Raw genomic sequence first — 20,157 nt, forward strand, 5'->3', positions numbered from 1 at the left:
AAGTTTTGAGAATGCAATGCACGTTGGGATTTTGTGTCATGAATTTTAAACACCCTATCACTTCTTATGTCCTCAAGAATCTAAAAATCTATTAAAATCTTGATTTTTTTTTATACATCTATGTTGAAAATTCTATTGATGCTATTTATAAGAAAGATTGATATGTTGTAACTTTGTCACATCATATTGTGTCTTAGTCCCATGTTACATTATCATGTTATCTGTTGAATATTGAACCACTGAAACTAATTGGATAATTCACTTGACAACAAAAGTCACTTGTATTCTCCAGAGTTAAAACGGCAACCTATTTTAAAAGAAATCTTGATCAATTAATTGCACCTATCAATATTCCACCCATTAAAATGAAACAATCCCCTAGACAGATTGTGGGCAATGTTTGATATTACGCAATATGTTATTGTTGATATAAATAATTCTCATATCACTTTCAGTATTGGCTTTTGTATGAATTGAAAGATACTGTATTAGCAAGAAATTTGTCAATACCATTTTACCCAAAAAAAGATATGTAGGTCACCATACAAGGACATCCCCCCTCCTAATAAATCTCAAACTCAAGCAAGCCTTGCCATGTTGTGATACATTCCACAAGGACAACATCGAATCATGTGATGTATTGCGCACTTATAATATACCTTGTTTTAGTATCGTTTAACAATAATGAGTGTAGATGAGAAAGGGTTATCACACCATATGTATATTCCTCACACAGAGCTTGTTACCAAATTTAGGAATATCTAATTTGTAGTTCCTTATGAACATACAATAAGATATTTCCTACACAGCCATTGTGTGTAAGACTATATAAGTATGGGGGAAACAGGAACTAAATGAAGGAATTGGTGTAAAAATTCATCTCATGGTAAAGCATGCTCACATGAAGCTTGCTAGCAAATATAAGGATAGTCTGACAAGTAATTCCTGAAATGAATGTGACAAAAATGCAGTGGAGAGAAAGTTTAGAAAAACAGTAAGAGAGGGAAAAAACAGATGATGCGATAGATAACACAGATCATAAATAACATGTTCATAAGATAGATAAGCATTCTTGATCAGTAAGTTAAAAAAAAACATAACAAGAATTTGTCCATAGTACAAGGATGCCCACTCACACTTTCATTTTCTATGTTTAGTGGACTGTGAAATTGGGGTAAAAACTCTAAATTGGCAATAAAACAAGTAAGATCATATCATAGGGAAAATGTGTTCTAAATTTCAAACTTTAACCTGAAGCAGAACGAATGGGCAAAAGGACAGACAAACAAAGAACAAATGCACTGACAGAAAAACAAAATGGCCCTAGGTGGTGCATAAAAACAAAACTAACTAAAAACTCTTAATTTATTTGCATTTACGAATATTTAATAGAAACATAAAACACTATAATGAACTAAAGATATTTAACCTTACAAGAAAGTCACCAGATTTATATTTTTCCAAAACCAATTACAATGTATTTCCATTCAGTCAAGACATTTTGACTTAGGGACGACATCAAAAGATCGATGTAGGATAAAAACTTAAATCAAATAGTTTGGGGGTGGGGTGAAATTCTGCAAGTTTTGTAGATCTAAAATCGATTTTTACATATATCCCTATTGGCAACTCAATTGTTCCCAAATTAAGTTAAGAGAGGGGTGGGGTGGGGTGGGGGTCAGTGAAAAAACTATGTGAATTAAGTTTTTTATCCTACATTGAACTTTTGATGTCATCCCTTAAATTGACCAAAATTACCAACGTAGTGGTCTTTAAAAAAAATAATTCAAAATTCACATTTCAAAGACGTCATTCATATGATTTGTTCAGATTAATTTAGATTGCCAAAATTTGCATTTAATTGTAAAAAAAAGCCTTTCATTTATGAGTTGTGGAAGAAAAATGAGCTCCATGGTTAATGCCTCTGATAATGTCTGCATTGATTGGTATTGAAAAGTGAGGAAATTTAAACTTAATCAAATCACTGTAATGTTGTGAATGTTAACGGGACAATCTGTACGTCAATCGAAGCTAAGAATAGTCACATAGATTGCAATTGAAGGCTTTTCTGTATTTGTATAGAAGAAAAATATTGTTGATTTCTCTTCAGAATTAAATCTCATTGCTCAATTAAAAGAGAAATTTCATAACTGAACATAATTATTATCCAATGTAAAATATTTAATCCATGAAATGGATCTTTTTCATATTGAAATCAAGGTGTTTAAATCCAACAAAGTGATTTCTATTATTGGTACATATGACCTTTTTCATGAGAAATTTAAGTCGATTTCAAACTCAGACATTATAATCCAAAGATTCTATCCTGTAATTCTTGATCCATATGTTTTAATGTCTAAGTTAAATTAAACCTAGCATAGTATTATACTTTCTACAAACATGCAAAGCCTAATACAATTCTCCATTGTTTAGAAACTGTTTAATAGAAGATAAAAAAAATAACAAAAACTGGATCTAGTGTCTAACAGATCTAAAAAAAAAAATAAACACACTTATCGCTGTTAAAAGCGTTAAAGCATTTCACCAAAAAAGAAGGTCATTCTGTTCATAAAATATTAGGCTAATCTAACATACTCTGCTTGTTAATTAGCAAAAACTCTAAATATGGTACCAAAAAATTGTCATTAAAGTGCCATAACTCCTGTAAGATGATTGATGATTTTGATAATAATAAAAGGTAGAACTAAACATTTCAAACATTTTGACCATTTGGTCCTCCAAAGAAAAAGAAAACTATCTGGTTTAAGTCTATCATGTAAGGATGAGTGATTGATTGTTGCTGTTTTAAAGCCACATTTCAGCACCACTTTTGTGCTATTTCGGCAGCCAATTCTTATTGCTATTAAGGAAGCAGGAGTGCCCAGTGAGAGCCACTGATCTTTAATAGGAAAAATTACAATTTAGATTGTAATCGAGTACACCCCCATGAGTGGGGTTCGAACTGACAACCTCAGTGTTGACACCTGGCTACAGTAGTAGAACAAGTATAGATGAAAAGACTCAAGCAAGTAATCATGTAAAGTACTTTGTGTCTCTGAAGTACTACAAATAAATATTCTTCTTCATATGAAACTATTTACTATTTATAAGGTAATTAATAAGAGTTAGGCAATAAAATATTAATAAGTATAAAATATAACATATAATCATCGTCATTCAACTAATATATTGAACAATTTCAGATTGAATTCGATGTTATAAAGCTTGTTGCAACTGAAAAACATACATTTGAGATACTGCAGATTACAGAAAGGTATTTCAAATGGTCACTCATATTTTTTGCATATATGCTCAGATGATTGTTTTTAATTTTTCTCAAGATTATGACAATACCATGGCATAAAGTATACTATACTTATGTAAATACAATCCGTTTTTTTTCTAAAATGTGACTTACAGAATTAGATGTATTACCAGGTTTGTAATAACATGAACAACATGATGGTTGCCACATGTGGAGCAGGATCTTCTTATCCATCTGGAGCAACTGAGATCACCCCCCCCCCCCAAAAATCAGTTTTTTGTGGGGTTTATTTTTCTCAGTCTTAAGTTTTCTATGTTGTGTTTAGTGTATCTGTTTGTCTGCTTTCTTGTTAAGCCATGGCAGTGTCAGACATTTTTGACTTATTTAATGTTCCTTTGGTATTTTTGGCTTCACTTTTAGTTTAATCACATCTTCTATCATGTCTTCTTTCAAATGTTTACATTGGCCTTCAAGACCTTGCAATCAGTTATCAAGTGCCAAAAACCCTAGATCTACTAACACATTTTTTATTTCATCAAATTGCTTCTTGTTTTTATGATAAATCAATCGACAAATACACATTTAATTTGAGTTTTATATATTTACTGAAATGTCATGATAGCAAAACCAATGTTCTAGATCTTGTGATGATTTCAACTTTATCATTGTTAATGGATCACATCCAAATATTTACAAGATCTAGCTTGAACATTGGTTTTGTTTCCATTTTCCATGAATACATTTCAGTAAATTTTTGTTTTTCATTCCAATATTTGAATTTCCTCAATAATTTATTTTATAAACAAGGCTTTAAAAGTAAGTTTTCAGTCCAGTAAAATGATGAGATAGGTCTTATGTAAATTTTATGCCAATTGTTTTCTTAAAGCATTAACATCATAATGAAGTTCTTGTACAGAACAGATTGAGATTTACTATAGCATTTCACAACTTACTACAATGTACAGAGTATTAGTTGGTTTCTGCATAAAAAGAATATTAGGTAGACAATTTAATAAATTATAAAGGTCAATATAAGAATAATATCATCTTTTTTTAATGAAGCTTAAAAACATGGGAAGGGCAAGGTTTACCAAGCTCTTCAACAACTTTGTGCCAATACAAAATAATCAATATTTTTCTGACATTGACACATTGTTTATATACTTTAGCTAAAAATTACATTTATTAAATTGTTTACACAAAAATTATTATTTCACATCCCTTAACAAGCCAAATGATTGTGATAAAACATGATTTGACATGAAATTGGCATTGCTCAAAATATCCCTATGTTACTATGGTAAATAAAATTGGCATTGCTCAAAATATCCCTATGTTACTATGGTAAATAAATAGGTATTCTAGCTGCAATATAAAACAGCATAAATTTTAACTCTTGCAATATAACATTCCTACTTAGTGAAAATTATACATCTCTGGACATCTTTTTAGGAACTAATACAGCATATGGAAATTGTTAAATACAAACCTTCATAATCTGTATCTTTCGTTCTTCCCTTTTTCTGATCCTCAGGAAGAAAGAAACGACCGCTGGCCCTTTCATTGATATTAGCACCATTTTCAATTAGGACCTTCACAGCTTCAACACTTCCAAAAATAATAGCTATATGCAAGGCACTTTCACCTATAAAATTAAGAAATCGGTTTATGATTTGCAGCATAAATTGTGTGAATACATAGAAACAAAAGGGCACATTCTGGAATGTCTCACCTGTTTTACTGATTGTGATTGAATTTTATGTATTTTGAAATTTTTCAAGATAAAATTAAGAATGGAAATAGGGAATGTTTCAGAGACAACAACCCGATCAAACAGTAGAAGACCACCAATGGGTCTTCAACAGAGCCAAAAACTCTGGCAACCAAGGCTTCTTTAACAGGCTCCTTAACAAAATTGATTTTACTTCAGGCATCACATTTACTTTATATTATAAATAACTGATGAACAAGAGGTCAAGGTGACCAGGTCAGATCATCCTGTCAGACAAATATGAACACATAACATTCATATACATGTCACATGATAGTATCGATCTGAGACCATGAGTAAGCCACCAAATATAACCTTGACCAATGCACCATATTTAATTACCAGCAAGTCAAGGACAGACAAACCCTGCAAGATGGACAAATACATCTTAAAATCTAACATTGAAACAAATGTAGTTGATTTGAATTATTCCTTATATATCATGAATGCCATAGAAAGTTACGATCAGTCTACTGTCAAGGTCATTTCATTTTACAATTTTGTAACACTCACTCAGACAAAACAATTATTCTAATTTCAGTTTACTTTAAACATATTTTTTTGTTCAAAAATGAATCAACTCCTGTCTTATTAGTATGGTAGTACATCTTATAATATATGATACCATTATGTATTATACTTAGGAACACAACTAAATGCAGTTAAGAAAGTAAAGGAAAAATAACTACTTGAAAATCACAGTCATCAAGATCTCTATTTCTGCAAGTACTGTTAAATTTTTGAACAAAAAATAGACAGAATCTAAAAGCCTTTAATTGCTGGGTTGATAATGCTTTTACATAATACTAAGAATTATTTACTTTTTACTTTGTATTATTTATACAATAGGGCATAAAACATTTTACACATGAAGTATTGAAAGTAACAGTCCATACGAAATATGCTGTATCACGAACTTTATTGCTTTTAGCTTCAAAAACATCATTGAATTTTACAATGGAGGCCATAAATGTGATTATTAAATCAGGATGATAACTAATACTTTCTTTGCCCCTGATTACACCCTCTTATTAATTTACCAAACATGGTGTTAAAAAGACATTTCTGATGTGAATTTAATTGGTAAAAGCTACACAAATGTTTACCTTAATTAAATATGGGATGTTAGTTTATACCTCGTTTATCGATTTCAATACAACGATTTTTGCTAAACACTGTTTTGAATATGATTTAGTGATTTAATCATTCCCGAGTCATCAGATAATATCCAAGGAAACTGAAATTGATTTCAAATGAAAAACACATTTTGGTCTCATACAAGAATACAGCCCTCCTCAATAACTCTTGAAACTGTCTAAAAGTTTGAAATTTATTCATTCTCAGCTTTTGGTACATTTTTAATGAAATAGTTTTCAATATCAATGCAGTTTGTACCACCAAGATTTGATCCATAAACAAATTCTACATTTTTTGCCAAATTATTAGAGGGTTACCAATTTTCATGGATTTTGTGGGTACAGATGAACCACAAATTATATATTTAACAAAAATACAAGTTTCCTTAACGCCTGCAGTATGAAAACTATTGTAAAACCATGAAATCAAATATATCCAAGAGAAATCATTTTTTTCCTTAATCCATGTATACCCATGAAAATAAAAGAATTTTTATTCCCGCCGACCCTAACAAATATATTATCCTTGAAAAATAAATAAAATATTCTTTTTTATGAAGTGAAATGCATTAAACACTAACAGAGTTGATGATAACACTTTGTGTTTTGATAAAATAAAACTTCAAAAATAATCTGTATTCTGTATATTTACGTATCTAAAAATAGACAAATCAATAAATACTGCCCTTGAAATGTCGTATACGCAAATAATTTTGCTGAATGAAAGCTATGTTTAGAACCTATTACACAATAAGTTCGTTTCCCATATTTGTCATCATTGCGTAAGATGCATTATCACATCATGCTCATAGAAAAATGGAAAATGAACTTTTCCAAACGTGAAAGACATCACGTAAAAGTACTAAATATAAACAAATCATTTGGATTTTTCTTGTTTCATAGATAATTAAAAAAAAAATCGTCAAATTGGATATAAAAAAACGGGAATGCATGACAACTGATGAAACCCGACAAGCTCGTTTTTCCATTGGACGAGTCTCTATCTTCTTGACACGAATGTTGAACCTTTAATCTTTTCCTACCATGTTTTTGCAATGTTTTTTAAAATTCTTTTTTAGTTTTCGTCCTTGATGATTATTATTCATCAAGTTTCCTGAAATTGATAAAGACCTTCGTAGATCTGTTTTTTTCTTGTTTGTGAATTGAAGATTTAATTTCGTCTTTGTCCATGGACACAATTTTAATTAACCCCCCTTTTTGGAAATCATTAGACGATGTCATGCTATGTTTATTACAGCTGAGCAATAATATTTCATCGAACTAAAATTTAAGAAATCATTACAAAATAGCATACCAAACATATTATTAGAAATTTAAAGGTCAAAGATATTTTTTTTGTGTATTTTTCTGTCTTGAAAAATTAAAAAAAAAAAAATTCCCGACCAACCAACCTCACTTTTTCATGGGAAAAATCCGTAAACCAACAAATTAAAAAATCCTGGCCCTACTGCACAAGGTACAATATCTCATATTAGTTCGACAAAAGGTCCAAATTCTCAGAGTCAAAAGGGAGCAGTCTTCATGATATCTTAATACTGGTCAAAGCAAACTTGAGTTTTTCCAAAACATTATGCTTAATCAGACTGAAACACAACTTCAGTCATTCATGGGTGAATGATAAAATGTTTTTGCCAGAATAAATACTTTTAAATGATTTCTCATGCCATTCTTTTTAACTCCCACTTACCATAATATTCTTCTCCTTCATAACGATCCAAAGCCATTTTTGGAAAGTGTTTCATGAGAATTTTAGCAACTTCCAAATGTATAGGTGTTGACACAAGATAAAGAAGATGAAATGGGGTTTCCCCCACACCCCCACGATTATCCATGTCCCAACACACTTCATGATCGTATAATTTGTTAAATTCGTCTTCCTGATATTCTGCTTGCAGATCAGCATCTGATTTTGTTTCAAAAACAGTTGATCCCTGGAAAAATAGTAAATTTATTATGATTAAACATGTATAAGTTTAATTATATAACACTTCCTAAAAAATGCTTTTTGGTTGTAATAATAAAATTAGAAAAGGATTCCCTGTAGCCCTGTGGCTGGTCAGTAAATGTTGCTAGCTTTAAACCATAAACTAGAAAAATACAGATTTTTTTTATTTTAGATGCTTCAATGTATTTTCTTATCTTATAAAAACTTATGTCTCATACAAGTCCATGAAGATTTAACAAAGTTATCATGGCTATTGATGTCTTAAAACTTAAACCAAAGATTGTATCTAAAAGTTTACTAGAAGAAATAAGTATTTATAAGTAAGAGACAGGAAACTGAAATAAAATTTCAAGACTTTTACTCTAGATACTGTCTTTTGATCATAAAAATGCTTTTGTCCAAGTTTTATAAAAGGCCACTGATAAAAACTTTAAGAAAATATGCCTTATTAGGGAACAGGTTTAGCACCAACAAACTAGTTTTACCCATCCATATTCTGTAAGTGCCTGTCCCAAGTAAGGAGACCTTAATTCAGTGGTTATACATTGTTTTACATTTGTCATCTTGGGTACTTTTAAAGCTGACTATGAGGTATGGGCTTGCTCTTTGTTGAAGGCCATACTTTGAGCCATAGTTGCTAATTTTGTGTCATTTGGTCTCTTATGGAGAGTTGTCTCATTGGCAATCATATGTACCACATCTTCTTATATGAATATTAATTCACTTCCGATTTCCTTTGTTGTGTTTAAGCTCATATTATTTGAAACAGTTTTTTTCATGTCTTCATTAAGTGGAGAATATATGCATTCCACATTCCTTTGAAATTGCACCTTTCAAGATTCACTAAAGAGACAGTGTGCGGGAATTTCTCGCTACATTGAAGACCTGTTGGTGACCCTCTGCTGTTGTTTTTTATTTGGGCGGGTTGTTGTCTCTTTGACACATTCCCCATTTCCATTCTCAATTTAAGTGTTGGTTGCTGTGGTCAAGGGTTTGTATATGTCATTAATTACTATACAAATACTTGATATGTTACATCAAAATTGATATTATTTCAATAATGTTTCTATTTACTCTTCAAATCATTACAATAAAAAGTTTTGGTTTCAGTAAATCACATGAACAGGTTTATTGAATATTTACAAAGTGTTGTTTATTATTACAACCATTTGACAACTGTTTTCTTGGTGTCTGTTGTATTTCCATAATAAACAATTGCCAATCAATGAAACTGACCAATCAAAACCATCATGATAGATTAAATGTAATCATTTTGTTATAACTTAATTAACAGCAGATGAATAGCCAGGTGATAATGACTATGTCTAATTCAATATTCTATAGACATTAAATCATTTCAGATTTATAGTCAGTGTATATTGCATGTTGAGTTTGTATTCTGGGATTGATTTTCTCACTATAAGATGACTCTATTAGATGTTACTTCCACAGTGGGTACTCTCTTTCCATAGGAGATATAATTGCCTTTCACAGGGATGTGAATAGTTTTATTAACTACACAGCTATCCTCAAGACAACTATTATTGGAAACCAAAATATCAATACTTAACAAACTAGTTAAAACTACCATGTACAATTAGATACTCCAACTCAATATCATCATTTTAATGACGTATTTTAAATGTTAAAAGAAGATTTTTTCACGAATCTATATATAATTTTCTAATGAAATAAATTTTCAACTTATGGGTTTCTAATATTTTATACCACTTTCATGCAAGACTAAGAACAAAACTGCACAAGTTTCAGAAAACATACATCTTTAAACAAGAGTGCAAATGCTGAAATGTCTCGCCTTCTTTGCTCACCATTGATTTTTTGTTGATAGTCTAATATAAAGGCTTTACTACAAGTATCACTTGAATTTAACATAATCAAAGAAAATGAGGTCAAGGTCATACAAAAACAAACAAGAAACTAATGTACATCATTCAAAACATCAAATATAGTTGATCTATTGCTAATAGTTTCTAAGAATATACATTGTACTTAACCAAGAAAACTAAACATGAAAATGAGGTCACGGTCAAATGAACCATGACAGAAAAACATTTACACCTTACAAGCAATCTATGCATTAAATATAAATCTTATTGCTTATAGTATCTAAGAAACAAACTTAACCATGAAAACTTAACATTGACCAATATTCCATGAAAATAAGGTCAAGGTCAAATGAAACCCACCAAACAAACATATATATATTCACCTAAAAAGATGGTCAATCCTTCCATACAACAAATATAAATGACCTATTGCTTATAGTTTAAGAAAAACAGACCAAAACACAAAAAAACTTAACACTGAGCAATAAATCATGAAAATGAGGTCAAGGTCAAATAAAACCTGCAAAACTGACATGAACATCATAAAATATTTATTTCAGAGGGACATGTACACCTTACAATAATTCCTCACACCAAATGAAGTAGACCTATTGCTTTATAGTATCTTATATATGGACTTGACCACGAAAACATAACCTTGTTGTAAAATGTAAACTACAAAAAATGTATCTGACGGGCATGTGGACCCTGCAAGTGCGCACATACTAAATATAGTTATCCTATTACTCATATTAAGGCCAAAAAAAAATATATGTCTGTTTCCTGCTTCCAAGGCAAATAAATCAGGGTCGGTAGGTCGGGATTTTTTTTTTTTTTTTTTTTTTTTTTTTTTGCACTCCCGGTCAGATTTGCAGTCCGTTAAATGTCATGTTTGGTTAGGGTCCTGTACCCCAAAATGATTTAATCCCTTTAAAGAAGCTTTAATTGAATAATCCTCCCAGTGCTGACATTATTTAAACTTTAATTGTAGCACATTTGTGCTGGGAGCAGCCATTTTGATGTTTGGGCATAGTAAAATACGGATCTGGATCGGACCGGAAATGAATTTTTCCCCGACCGGAAACGATGTTTTTCCGGATTTGAATAAAAAGATCTAGGGTCGGGGGGTTTGAGTCAGGGTCGGTCGGGAAACAGGAAACAGACATATATTTTTTTTTGGCCTAATAAGAAAATTAACTCTACATTTTCTTTTCTTTTAAGTAGTCAGGTCACAGAACCATGAAAATGAGGTCAAGGACAATGGACATATGACAGACAGAAACTTGCCCTTGGTAACATAAGGCATCTATATACAATGTATGAAGCATCCAGGTCTTCAAGCTTAAGCTTCTAAAGTATAAAGCTTTTAAGAAATTAGCTAACACAGCTGTCTAGATCTATCCCTGTGTCAAGCTTAGGTTCAACAAAAATGCACATTATGCACATTTTTTATTTCACCATAAACTGTATTTAAAAAAACAATATTATAGATGGTTTATATATCTTATCCACAAATCTTCTCTAACTTGAAAATAATAGAGCTCTTCAGTTTAAAGATACATTTGTGTATATGTTCTTTTATTATGACCTTTAATTTTATATTTAAAAAATAAGTATAACATAATCCCTTTAAGGATGTTTGCTGCTATGTTTCAAAATACCAGAGAAAAAAATACAGCAAAAAAAATTATTTTTTTTACAAAAACTTAACTAATTTCATAAAAATTAATAAAGGGTCCATGTACTTGATTTCAAAGTAATGTTTAAAATCAGTACAAAAATGCATCTCTTCCAGAGTATGTCACGATTTGATGTCTTCTTTATGTTAGCAACATCAACACCTCCCCTGTAACTGAATCATTTGCCCTAAACATGCTAAAGGTAGAAATGTACAGGTGATCCAAATTTTTAGCTGCAAATTATCAGCCTAGATTGTATCTTGGGAGATAAATGGTACATCATTGTAACATGAAACATGATCAAAAATATATCTTTCATTTTTCTTCAACTTTACAAAACAAAAAAATTTCAATGTATATTTTCAAAATTGGAAATTTTTGTATAAACTGTACAATGTAGCTTGGAAAAAAGCTTTGTGATTTATTCTTTTTTGGAAGCACATATAACCATGATTTTGACATAAACTACATTTTGGCGAAGTGTAAACAAACTTTGTTGTTTTTTTGTATTTAGACCCCTGAACCCATCTATCTACAGTTATAGCTTAATTTAGACGTCCTTATCCACAGAGTGTGTCTCTGAAAAGTTAGTTACAAAACTTTATTCCTCCCTTCAAAAGTTAAAACTGTGAGAAAACTATGGTCCAGATTACTATTAACTCAAAGGTTCCCGAGAATTTAAATCTTTCAATTTTTGTAAGGAATAGTATTTTACTTGATGTAATAAAAATAACAATTACATTTTAGAGAACAGCATTTACATTCTTATTAACTTGTATGCAATATATGGTCTGCATATATAAAACTTTCCAACCTCATATTTACATGATCACATCTCACAGTCTCACATTTTTTGTAGTTTAAACATTGTGCCAATTTGTCATTAGTGTGACGTACAGTAATCCAATATTGAAGTCCCAGCAACCAACAAATCATTCCCCAACAGTACCCAATATAGGTACAGTGTAAATAGATCAATGTGTAATGAACTGAGCTTTACTACTGAACAGGAGTATTGATCAGCACTGAGGGATGTATTTAATTATATGATCATCCTCTAGTGAAGTCAAAGGTACATGTCATTTGTATACAGATAGGATACTATACTAGTATTTTCAATAGAAGCACTAGTTCTGCACTGGTAATGCACATCTAAACATCCATTTCTAAAGTAGATGTTATTAAATTAACTGTTTGGTTAGTAGATCACATGTTATTCAATTGTGTATGTACCTGCAGATGGCACTATCAAATTGACATTAAAAAAACTAAAGGACTGCTGGTTCATTTTGCTATTCCTACACAATTATAAAATTTAAATGCAAATTGGGAATGTGTCAAAGAGACAACAACACGACCAAACAGCAACACAGTGAGAAAATCCCATAGACGGAGGTGTGCTTGAACTGGCCTTGAAGTACTAAAAAGTGTACTAGTCAGAATATAATATCATGCCATTGGTTTGTTATATTTATTCTTTAGAACTTTGTTAAACAATCTAAATGATTTGTAAGTAGATTGATGATTACTGGTGTTTCACCACTTCAGCACTATTGGCTACATTGTATCATAAAGCATTAAATGGTGGAGGACCAGAAAGGACAAACAGGTGAAAGCAAAATAATATACCCTTATTTATCACATTGGGTTTAATAACACAATAATATCCTAAATACATACATGTTCATGTTTTTAAAGTTGTGGGTTGACTTTTAGCGTAATGTATCTTAAGAATGTTCGCTAGTCATTTGGGGGATTTTTGTCAGATTTTCAGAATCCTTCGTTTTATTCATTTGAATGCATTAAAAAAATTTGCCCACTGACGGTCAGTGACCCCCATTTTTCTTTTTTTAAATCTTTTAAATGTATATATAATTATAAGCCATCTGTCAACATGATCAAAGTTTTATAAAATCTTAGTTATTTTTTAATAGTTTTTGAGAACTTTAACTTGTCAATGATAAAGCTACATGTATGAAAAATCAAGAGAGAACATTTTCCTGCCAAAATTTCAAAGGCTAATATCTCGAAAACAAGAACATTCACTGCTTATTTTTTTTGCTTTTTTTTTTGTTCCTTTATTAATTCCCTATCAATATATAATAGTGTTATGAAAAGCTTGTTATTTTGAAACTGAGTAGCGAACTTCCTTAAATCTATATCTAAGTTCTGATCAGATATTTCTGTTTGGTGTTCATATCACTTTGCAAAATCCATGCTTACATGTGTTAGTAAAATATTCAATAACCCTACTTTAAGGTAACCTTGGCCTGGAGTATGGATTTTTAAATGATAGATAATGATAGTTTTGACAATAATTTTCCAATTCATTTCTTTTTTATCAGGTCAATCTCAGAATTCTGAGAAAAATAATGATTTATTCACCTAAATATTAATGGAAAGTTTTGAGTATTTAATAAGGGCCTTTGAACAAGGGCATAACATTGTGGTTTATATTTGACAGTTCTTAAAGCCAATTACAGACTCAACCATAACATTAAAACACTAACTGTTTTTTTATGTTGCGGCTGCCATATATATTGCCATAAAATCTAATTTTCATTTCTTATCTACCATGTCTACAGAGTGTCAAAACCTACTTGTCTTTTTGCTATACATCTCCTTTGCCATTTGATGTGGTCCAATGATGTTAACATTTTCCCCTGTCCATTGTTATATAAATAGTCCACAACTTCAGTTTTGATTATTTTTTCAACTGCAAAAACACCACCATTTTTGTATGCATCTATAAGCCTGCCACCGCCACTAAAGTTAACAAATTTGTAAATGGGATTTCTCGCCATTTCTTTGTTTTGTTGCCGCCATGCTGAGTCTGGATCCTCATTATTCTTACGAAAACAGAGATTTCCCATTTTCATTTGGAGAAACTTTTTTCTTCTCAGTTTTTAAGGAATAAATGCATAAGATAGATACAGATGTGATAAAATATGGCAGAAAGTAAATCCTTCTATACTATTTAATGTTTTTAAAGTTATGATATCCATTGTTGCTCAGCATTGAAATCACATGTTCTTGTCCAGCTCACTCCATGTCTTATTTTATAATCTGAAAAAATTAAATCAGAAAATTAATCAATAACAATCTGGTGATATGTGAACCCACTTCAGCTACTGTTTGAAAACATATTGAGCTACGTATACTGAACCAAACAAATGCTGAATATTACATATGTGCAGTTAAACTCAGTTTACAAGAAACATGTTAATTCATTGGCCAATATTCTGCCTTGTACTCGACATTTCAAACAGTCTTTTTACATAAGGTTAAGTTGCCAGCAGTGAAGATGATCGTAAATCTATACCATTTGAGTTTTCCCGCTATAAGTATGATTAATAATACATAACAATAATTAAATTATTATCCTTTTTGAGTTTTTCATCTACGTATTACATGTAAAATATTTTGTGAAAGTACCTGATGAAGTTTATAGCATAAATATAATTCACGTTCACTAAATTTTTGAGTGCCTATATCAAAACAATACACATTTCTATTATCCTTAGCACCCACACTTGAAAATTAAATAAGTATACAACAAATGTCTATAGCAAAGACAACAACATTGGTATATCAAGCACAATGCTTGTAAATTCAATTATATTTCAAGTGTTATTTCCTTTTAATTCAAGGAGTTGCAAGCATACTTGATTAATGGTAAAGTATTAATGGCTTTATAAGTCGAAGGCCAAAGAAAAACAATGTTATCAGAAGGTCTTCTAGTATAAAGCACTTTTTTATTTTGATACTTTAAAATTTGTTTACATTTAATTTATTACCTTTCTAATTCTTTAACAATGTTGATTTCACTATGTACAAACATTATATATATGTAATCTCTTGGTCTGTATGCGATATGTCATTAAATTCACCTTAACTGTTTAATCCTTGATGGTAAATCCACAATGAAATTGTTTGAAGTATACAAGGATCATGTAAGGAAACCTAAACACAAAAGCCCACATGCCTGAAACTCTATACCAAATTAGAAAATAGGAAATAAATGGAGATAATAATATTTTCAGAACAGAAATTGATTCAGCTTTACTAATATATTCCAAACAGGAATCTATACATTAAATTATTCAATTAGACCATCTTATGCATGTATATATATGTACATGTACTTAGGCCATTTTTCAGAATAAAGAAAATGTTTGATCTTCACATCAAATTTTAAAATCATGTACATATGTACATTTTGTACATAGTACACTGTCAAATATATATATTTCACATGTAAACCTCATACATTTATCTATACTATTAAACGAGAAGACCTCATTTTGTGTGTCGCTTCTCTTCTTTCCACAATAAAATAATCAACACACCTCTGTGTCCTATAGGTACAGTTCATAGTCGCATTTGTCATCCATTCATATGATTATTCAGATTGAGTTATTTTGGGAGAAAAACTAGAAAAAGCATCCGGATATTGTCCCGTCATTGGACGAAATTTTAAGTCAAATTATACTTCCGGTTTGCGTTTTTCTGTATACTTTGAACATACATATACAAAGAATAAAGTGTATTTTCAGAATTCTATCTGCTACGTTTCAAGTTTACTATCCACGGCGGTCACAGAGTTTATTAAATAGAGAGGGTCTGTATATGACTTATGATACTTTTGCTGAAATTCTCCAGTCATTCAATATTTTACAAAATTCTTCCAACAACACTTTACATCCTTCAAACTCTGAATGCCCGCGATTTCGCGGGTGTGTTCTAGTAAGTATATATGGTATCACATATTTTTTGCAATCTGACATCCAGCCACTGCTGTCTGAATTCTTTTATGATTAATCATGTTTATATGATAAGACAATTTTGTAAGAATTTTATTGGCTTTATCAATAATTCTTAGAGGCCAAATTCAATTTGAAATGTATGGTTTGATAGGCTTGTGGCATTTGACGCTGAATCTACAGAACGAACAAAATTAAATGTGCCACTGCTACAAAAAATTTTATCTATATAATTGAGAAAAGAAGAACTACTAGGCTAGACTGACAACCTACATGTATAGCTAACTTTCCTGATTTAAAGAAGATTTCCAACAAGCAGTTTTGACTTTGTACATCCCTATCATATAAGTTAGACACATAGAAACAGACACACAAAGGTGTTAAAATACATTTAATCTCTAATAAACTTATTCAATACCATATATTATTAGAGTAAATACACTTATTACATCTATGTCTATTAGAGATGCATTTAATAGGACTCCTCTGGCTAAAATCCCCCCTAGGAGATTTTGAAGCATGTATGCATGTCTGACAAGTATCATGACTTTATGAGATATGATCAGACTGTTGCATTATTGAACAGATTGATAAAAGTATTCCTTACAAATTGATGTCTATAAAAAAAAACTTGACACCATTTCAAAAGAGGTTCAAGTGTACATTTTTAAATGCTCTTTATATAATTAAATATCCATATACCACGAAAAAAATTGATGTCAGTTTTTCGTCTTACAAGGTATTATATTAGAAGTTAACAATTTACCAATAACAATGTAGTTAAAATACAATACATGTACTATATATTTTATGGTCTGTTACCCGCCCCCCCCCCCCCCCCCCCCCAATCTATAGAGGGTCACATCCCCTATACCCCAAATTCCTATAAAATATAATTTTGGGCCTACCATGCCTACAGTAAAAATATCTTTTTACTATATTAAGTGGTTTGATTATAAGTTGACATAAGTGGTTGGGATACAGTCAAAAATTTTCCGCAAAATACATCACGCACATTTGCAAGTTAATGCAGATCTAAAACTTTTAATTAAGCAAAGTTTCTTAATCTGCTTCATAAAATTACAAGTCAAGAAAACACTTTTATTTCACAAAACCAGGGGTGTGGAAATATTTGTTGTGGGCACTTGTCCCCGGGCAAGTGAAACCTAAAATTTTACTTGTCCGGAAAAAAATTTACTTGCCCTGATTATCCCAATAAATATTGAAGTATTTCTTGTTGGCTAATATATGATTCGTACTTAGCACTGTTGTGCATCACAAACAAATGAAATCTATTTGTTTATATGTGTAAAAAATTAGGAAGTAGGAAATGGGTTGACATCAATGGGACAGAAACCTAACAGCAAACCAACCAATGAAATGAGATGTAAACATGGTAAAGGACAATTTTGCAGCAGTTTTTGAATAAAAATTGTAGCCAGTAGGTACATATACTAAATTTGAGGACAGTGATTGAAGAAATGTAAACTAAATAATAGATAAACTATTGATTTTGTGGTGTTTCTCTCAACTGACACACTTGGTTTTTTCTTGATTATTTAGTATTGTCTTGATGGGCAATTAAAGCGTCCCTTTTATTTTCCACTTTGACAACAAATAATGTTGACCTTTCATCTATAAATAAGACTTCATCTATAAATAAGACAAAAACTTAATTTATTTTCCGAATTTCCATAGCCATGATAGCCAAGGGCAATCTGATATCCACGATGTCTGAAATTCTCGCTTCCGTTTTTGTTTTTAAATACTGTGTCCTCCATTTGCATTTAAGGTTTTGTACTCGACTCATGACTCTTTTTGTCTTGCTTGCCCACCTTTTTATTAAGTATTTATTAATCTGAATCGCGATACAAAATTTAAAGAAATGACACTTCCGGTAAATGATGAATAAAACCTAATCGACGATCCCCGGTCAATTGACAAAGCCATTTGATGCAATGTTACGCGACTCGGGTTCGCATACTTATTTTTATTTATTTTGGTAATTGATCTATTTCCGGTATCATGTAATATTTATCGTCATGAACATTGATGTTTTTACTTGCTGAACATTGGTTTCTTTTACATAAATTAAACATCTTTATACGTTTTGAAATTAATTTTATGTTTTTGTTGGATTTGAACTTTGTCTTGTATATTTTTTTACTTGTCCACGGGCAACCAAGACAAACATAATTACTTGTCCGGTTGTTCAAATGTACGAGTCGGGCGAGTCGGGCATAGCATTTCCACACCCCTGAAAACATACAATTTTCAATAGACAGATATTTAGATTCAAAAATTTTAATAAACTCTCCCAAAAGTATTTTTCCTTACCACTTTTCATTAAGCAATTTTAAAAGACGTCATTATAAATACATGTAATCAATAATACATCTAAATAATGACGACTTCAGTATGTATATTAAAGAAATTTATCCTGTTGAACTTACTTTAAATAAAGCTAATACTAACAATGACCACTGCCCTTTCCTCGATCTTGATATCTATATCACTAACGGAAAGCTGAATACTAAAATTTATGATAAAAGAGATTTTCCTATCGTTAATTATCCATTTTTAGATGGTGACATTCCCTTGTCACCATCTTACGGTGTTTATATATCTCAACTTGTACGATTCGCTCGTGTATGTAACAATGTTTTAGATTTTAACGAGAGAAATTTATGTATTACTGAAAAATTATTACACCAGGGTTTTCGATATCACAAACTAGTCAAAAACATTTACTAAATTTTATCATCGGTATAAGGACATCATTCGTAAATATAGCTCAACATGCAGACTTCTTATACGTTCAGGTATTTCACATCCAATTTTTTATGGAAATATTCTTTAAAAAGCACAAAGGTGTCAGTATTCACCTCAAAAACTAACAAAACCTTTGAATAGACTTATTAAGAAGGGATATAGTTACGATACTGTTGTCAGGTCATTAAAGATTGCATATTTTGGCGTTAATATTGATTCACTTATGGGGTCTTTGCATCGGAACTAAACACATTTTTTCAAAAACCAGTTGTTGGCATGACACGGGTTATGTTCTTCTCATACATGTATATGTTATGATGGTATGATACTAAACCCCTAACATTGCCTAAGGGGAAGGATTGTGCCTGATGTTCATATGATGAAATCATAATCTTTCAGTCAGTTTAATTGAAGTCTGGAGCTTGCATGTCAGTTAACTGCTAGTAGTCTGCTGTTATTTATGTATTATTGTCATTTTGTTTATTTTCTTTGGTTACATCTTCTGACATCAGACTCGGACTTCTCTTGGACTGAATTTTAATGAGCGTATTGTTATGCATTTACTTTTCTACATTGGCTAGAGGTATAGGGGGAGGGTTGAGATTTCACAAACATGTTTAGCCCCGCCGCATTTTTGCGCCTGTCCCAAGTCAGGAGCCTCTGGCCTTTGTTAGTCTTGTATTATTTTAATTTTAGTTTCTTGTGTACAATTTGGAAATTAGTATGGCGTTCATTATCACTGAACTAGTATATATTTCTGCTGCTGTTGTTTTTTTTTCTATGGTCGGGTTGTTGTCTCTTTGGCACATTCCCCATTTCCATTCTCAATTTTATTTAAGGTCAAGAACAAAATAATCCGGCAGGTCTCGAATGGAATGAACAGTATTTTAAACTATTTTCTTCATAATAGCTTAGTCCATGTAAGAAAATAAATCTATACCTATACATGTATCTAAAG

The 20,157-nt window shown here is 31.0% G+C and overlaps 1 protein-coding gene across 2 annotated transcripts in view; it reads right to left on the reverse strand.

Annotated features, from left to right (window-relative positions):
• The window catches only part of LOC139523820 (transient receptor potential cation channel subfamily V member 5-like), a 59,686-nt gene that overhangs the window by 36,022 nt on the left and 3,507 nt on the right, over positions 1 to 20,157 (reverse strand). For both annotated transcript variants that reach the window (XM_071318154.1, XM_071318146.1), the window contains exons 2-4: positions 14,265 to 14,730; positions 7,881 to 8,124; positions 4,755 to 4,910 (exon numbers count right to left, since the gene is read on the reverse strand). In XM_071318154.1, the coding sequence (XP_071174255.1) occupies positions 4,755 to 4,910; positions 7,881 to 8,124; positions 14,265 to 14,543 (679 nt within the window). In that variant the 5' untranslated portion in view covers positions 14,544 to 14,730. The remainder of the gene's footprint in view (positions 1 to 4,754; positions 4,911 to 7,880; positions 8,125 to 14,264; positions 14,731 to 20,157) is intronic.

Source organism: Mytilus edulis, chromosome 1 (assembly GCF_963676685.1).
Source record: "Mytilus edulis chromosome 1, xbMytEdul2.2, whole genome shotgun sequence".
Lineage (NCBI taxonomy): Eukaryota > Metazoa > Mollusca > Bivalvia > Mytilida > Mytilidae > Mytilus > Mytilus edulis.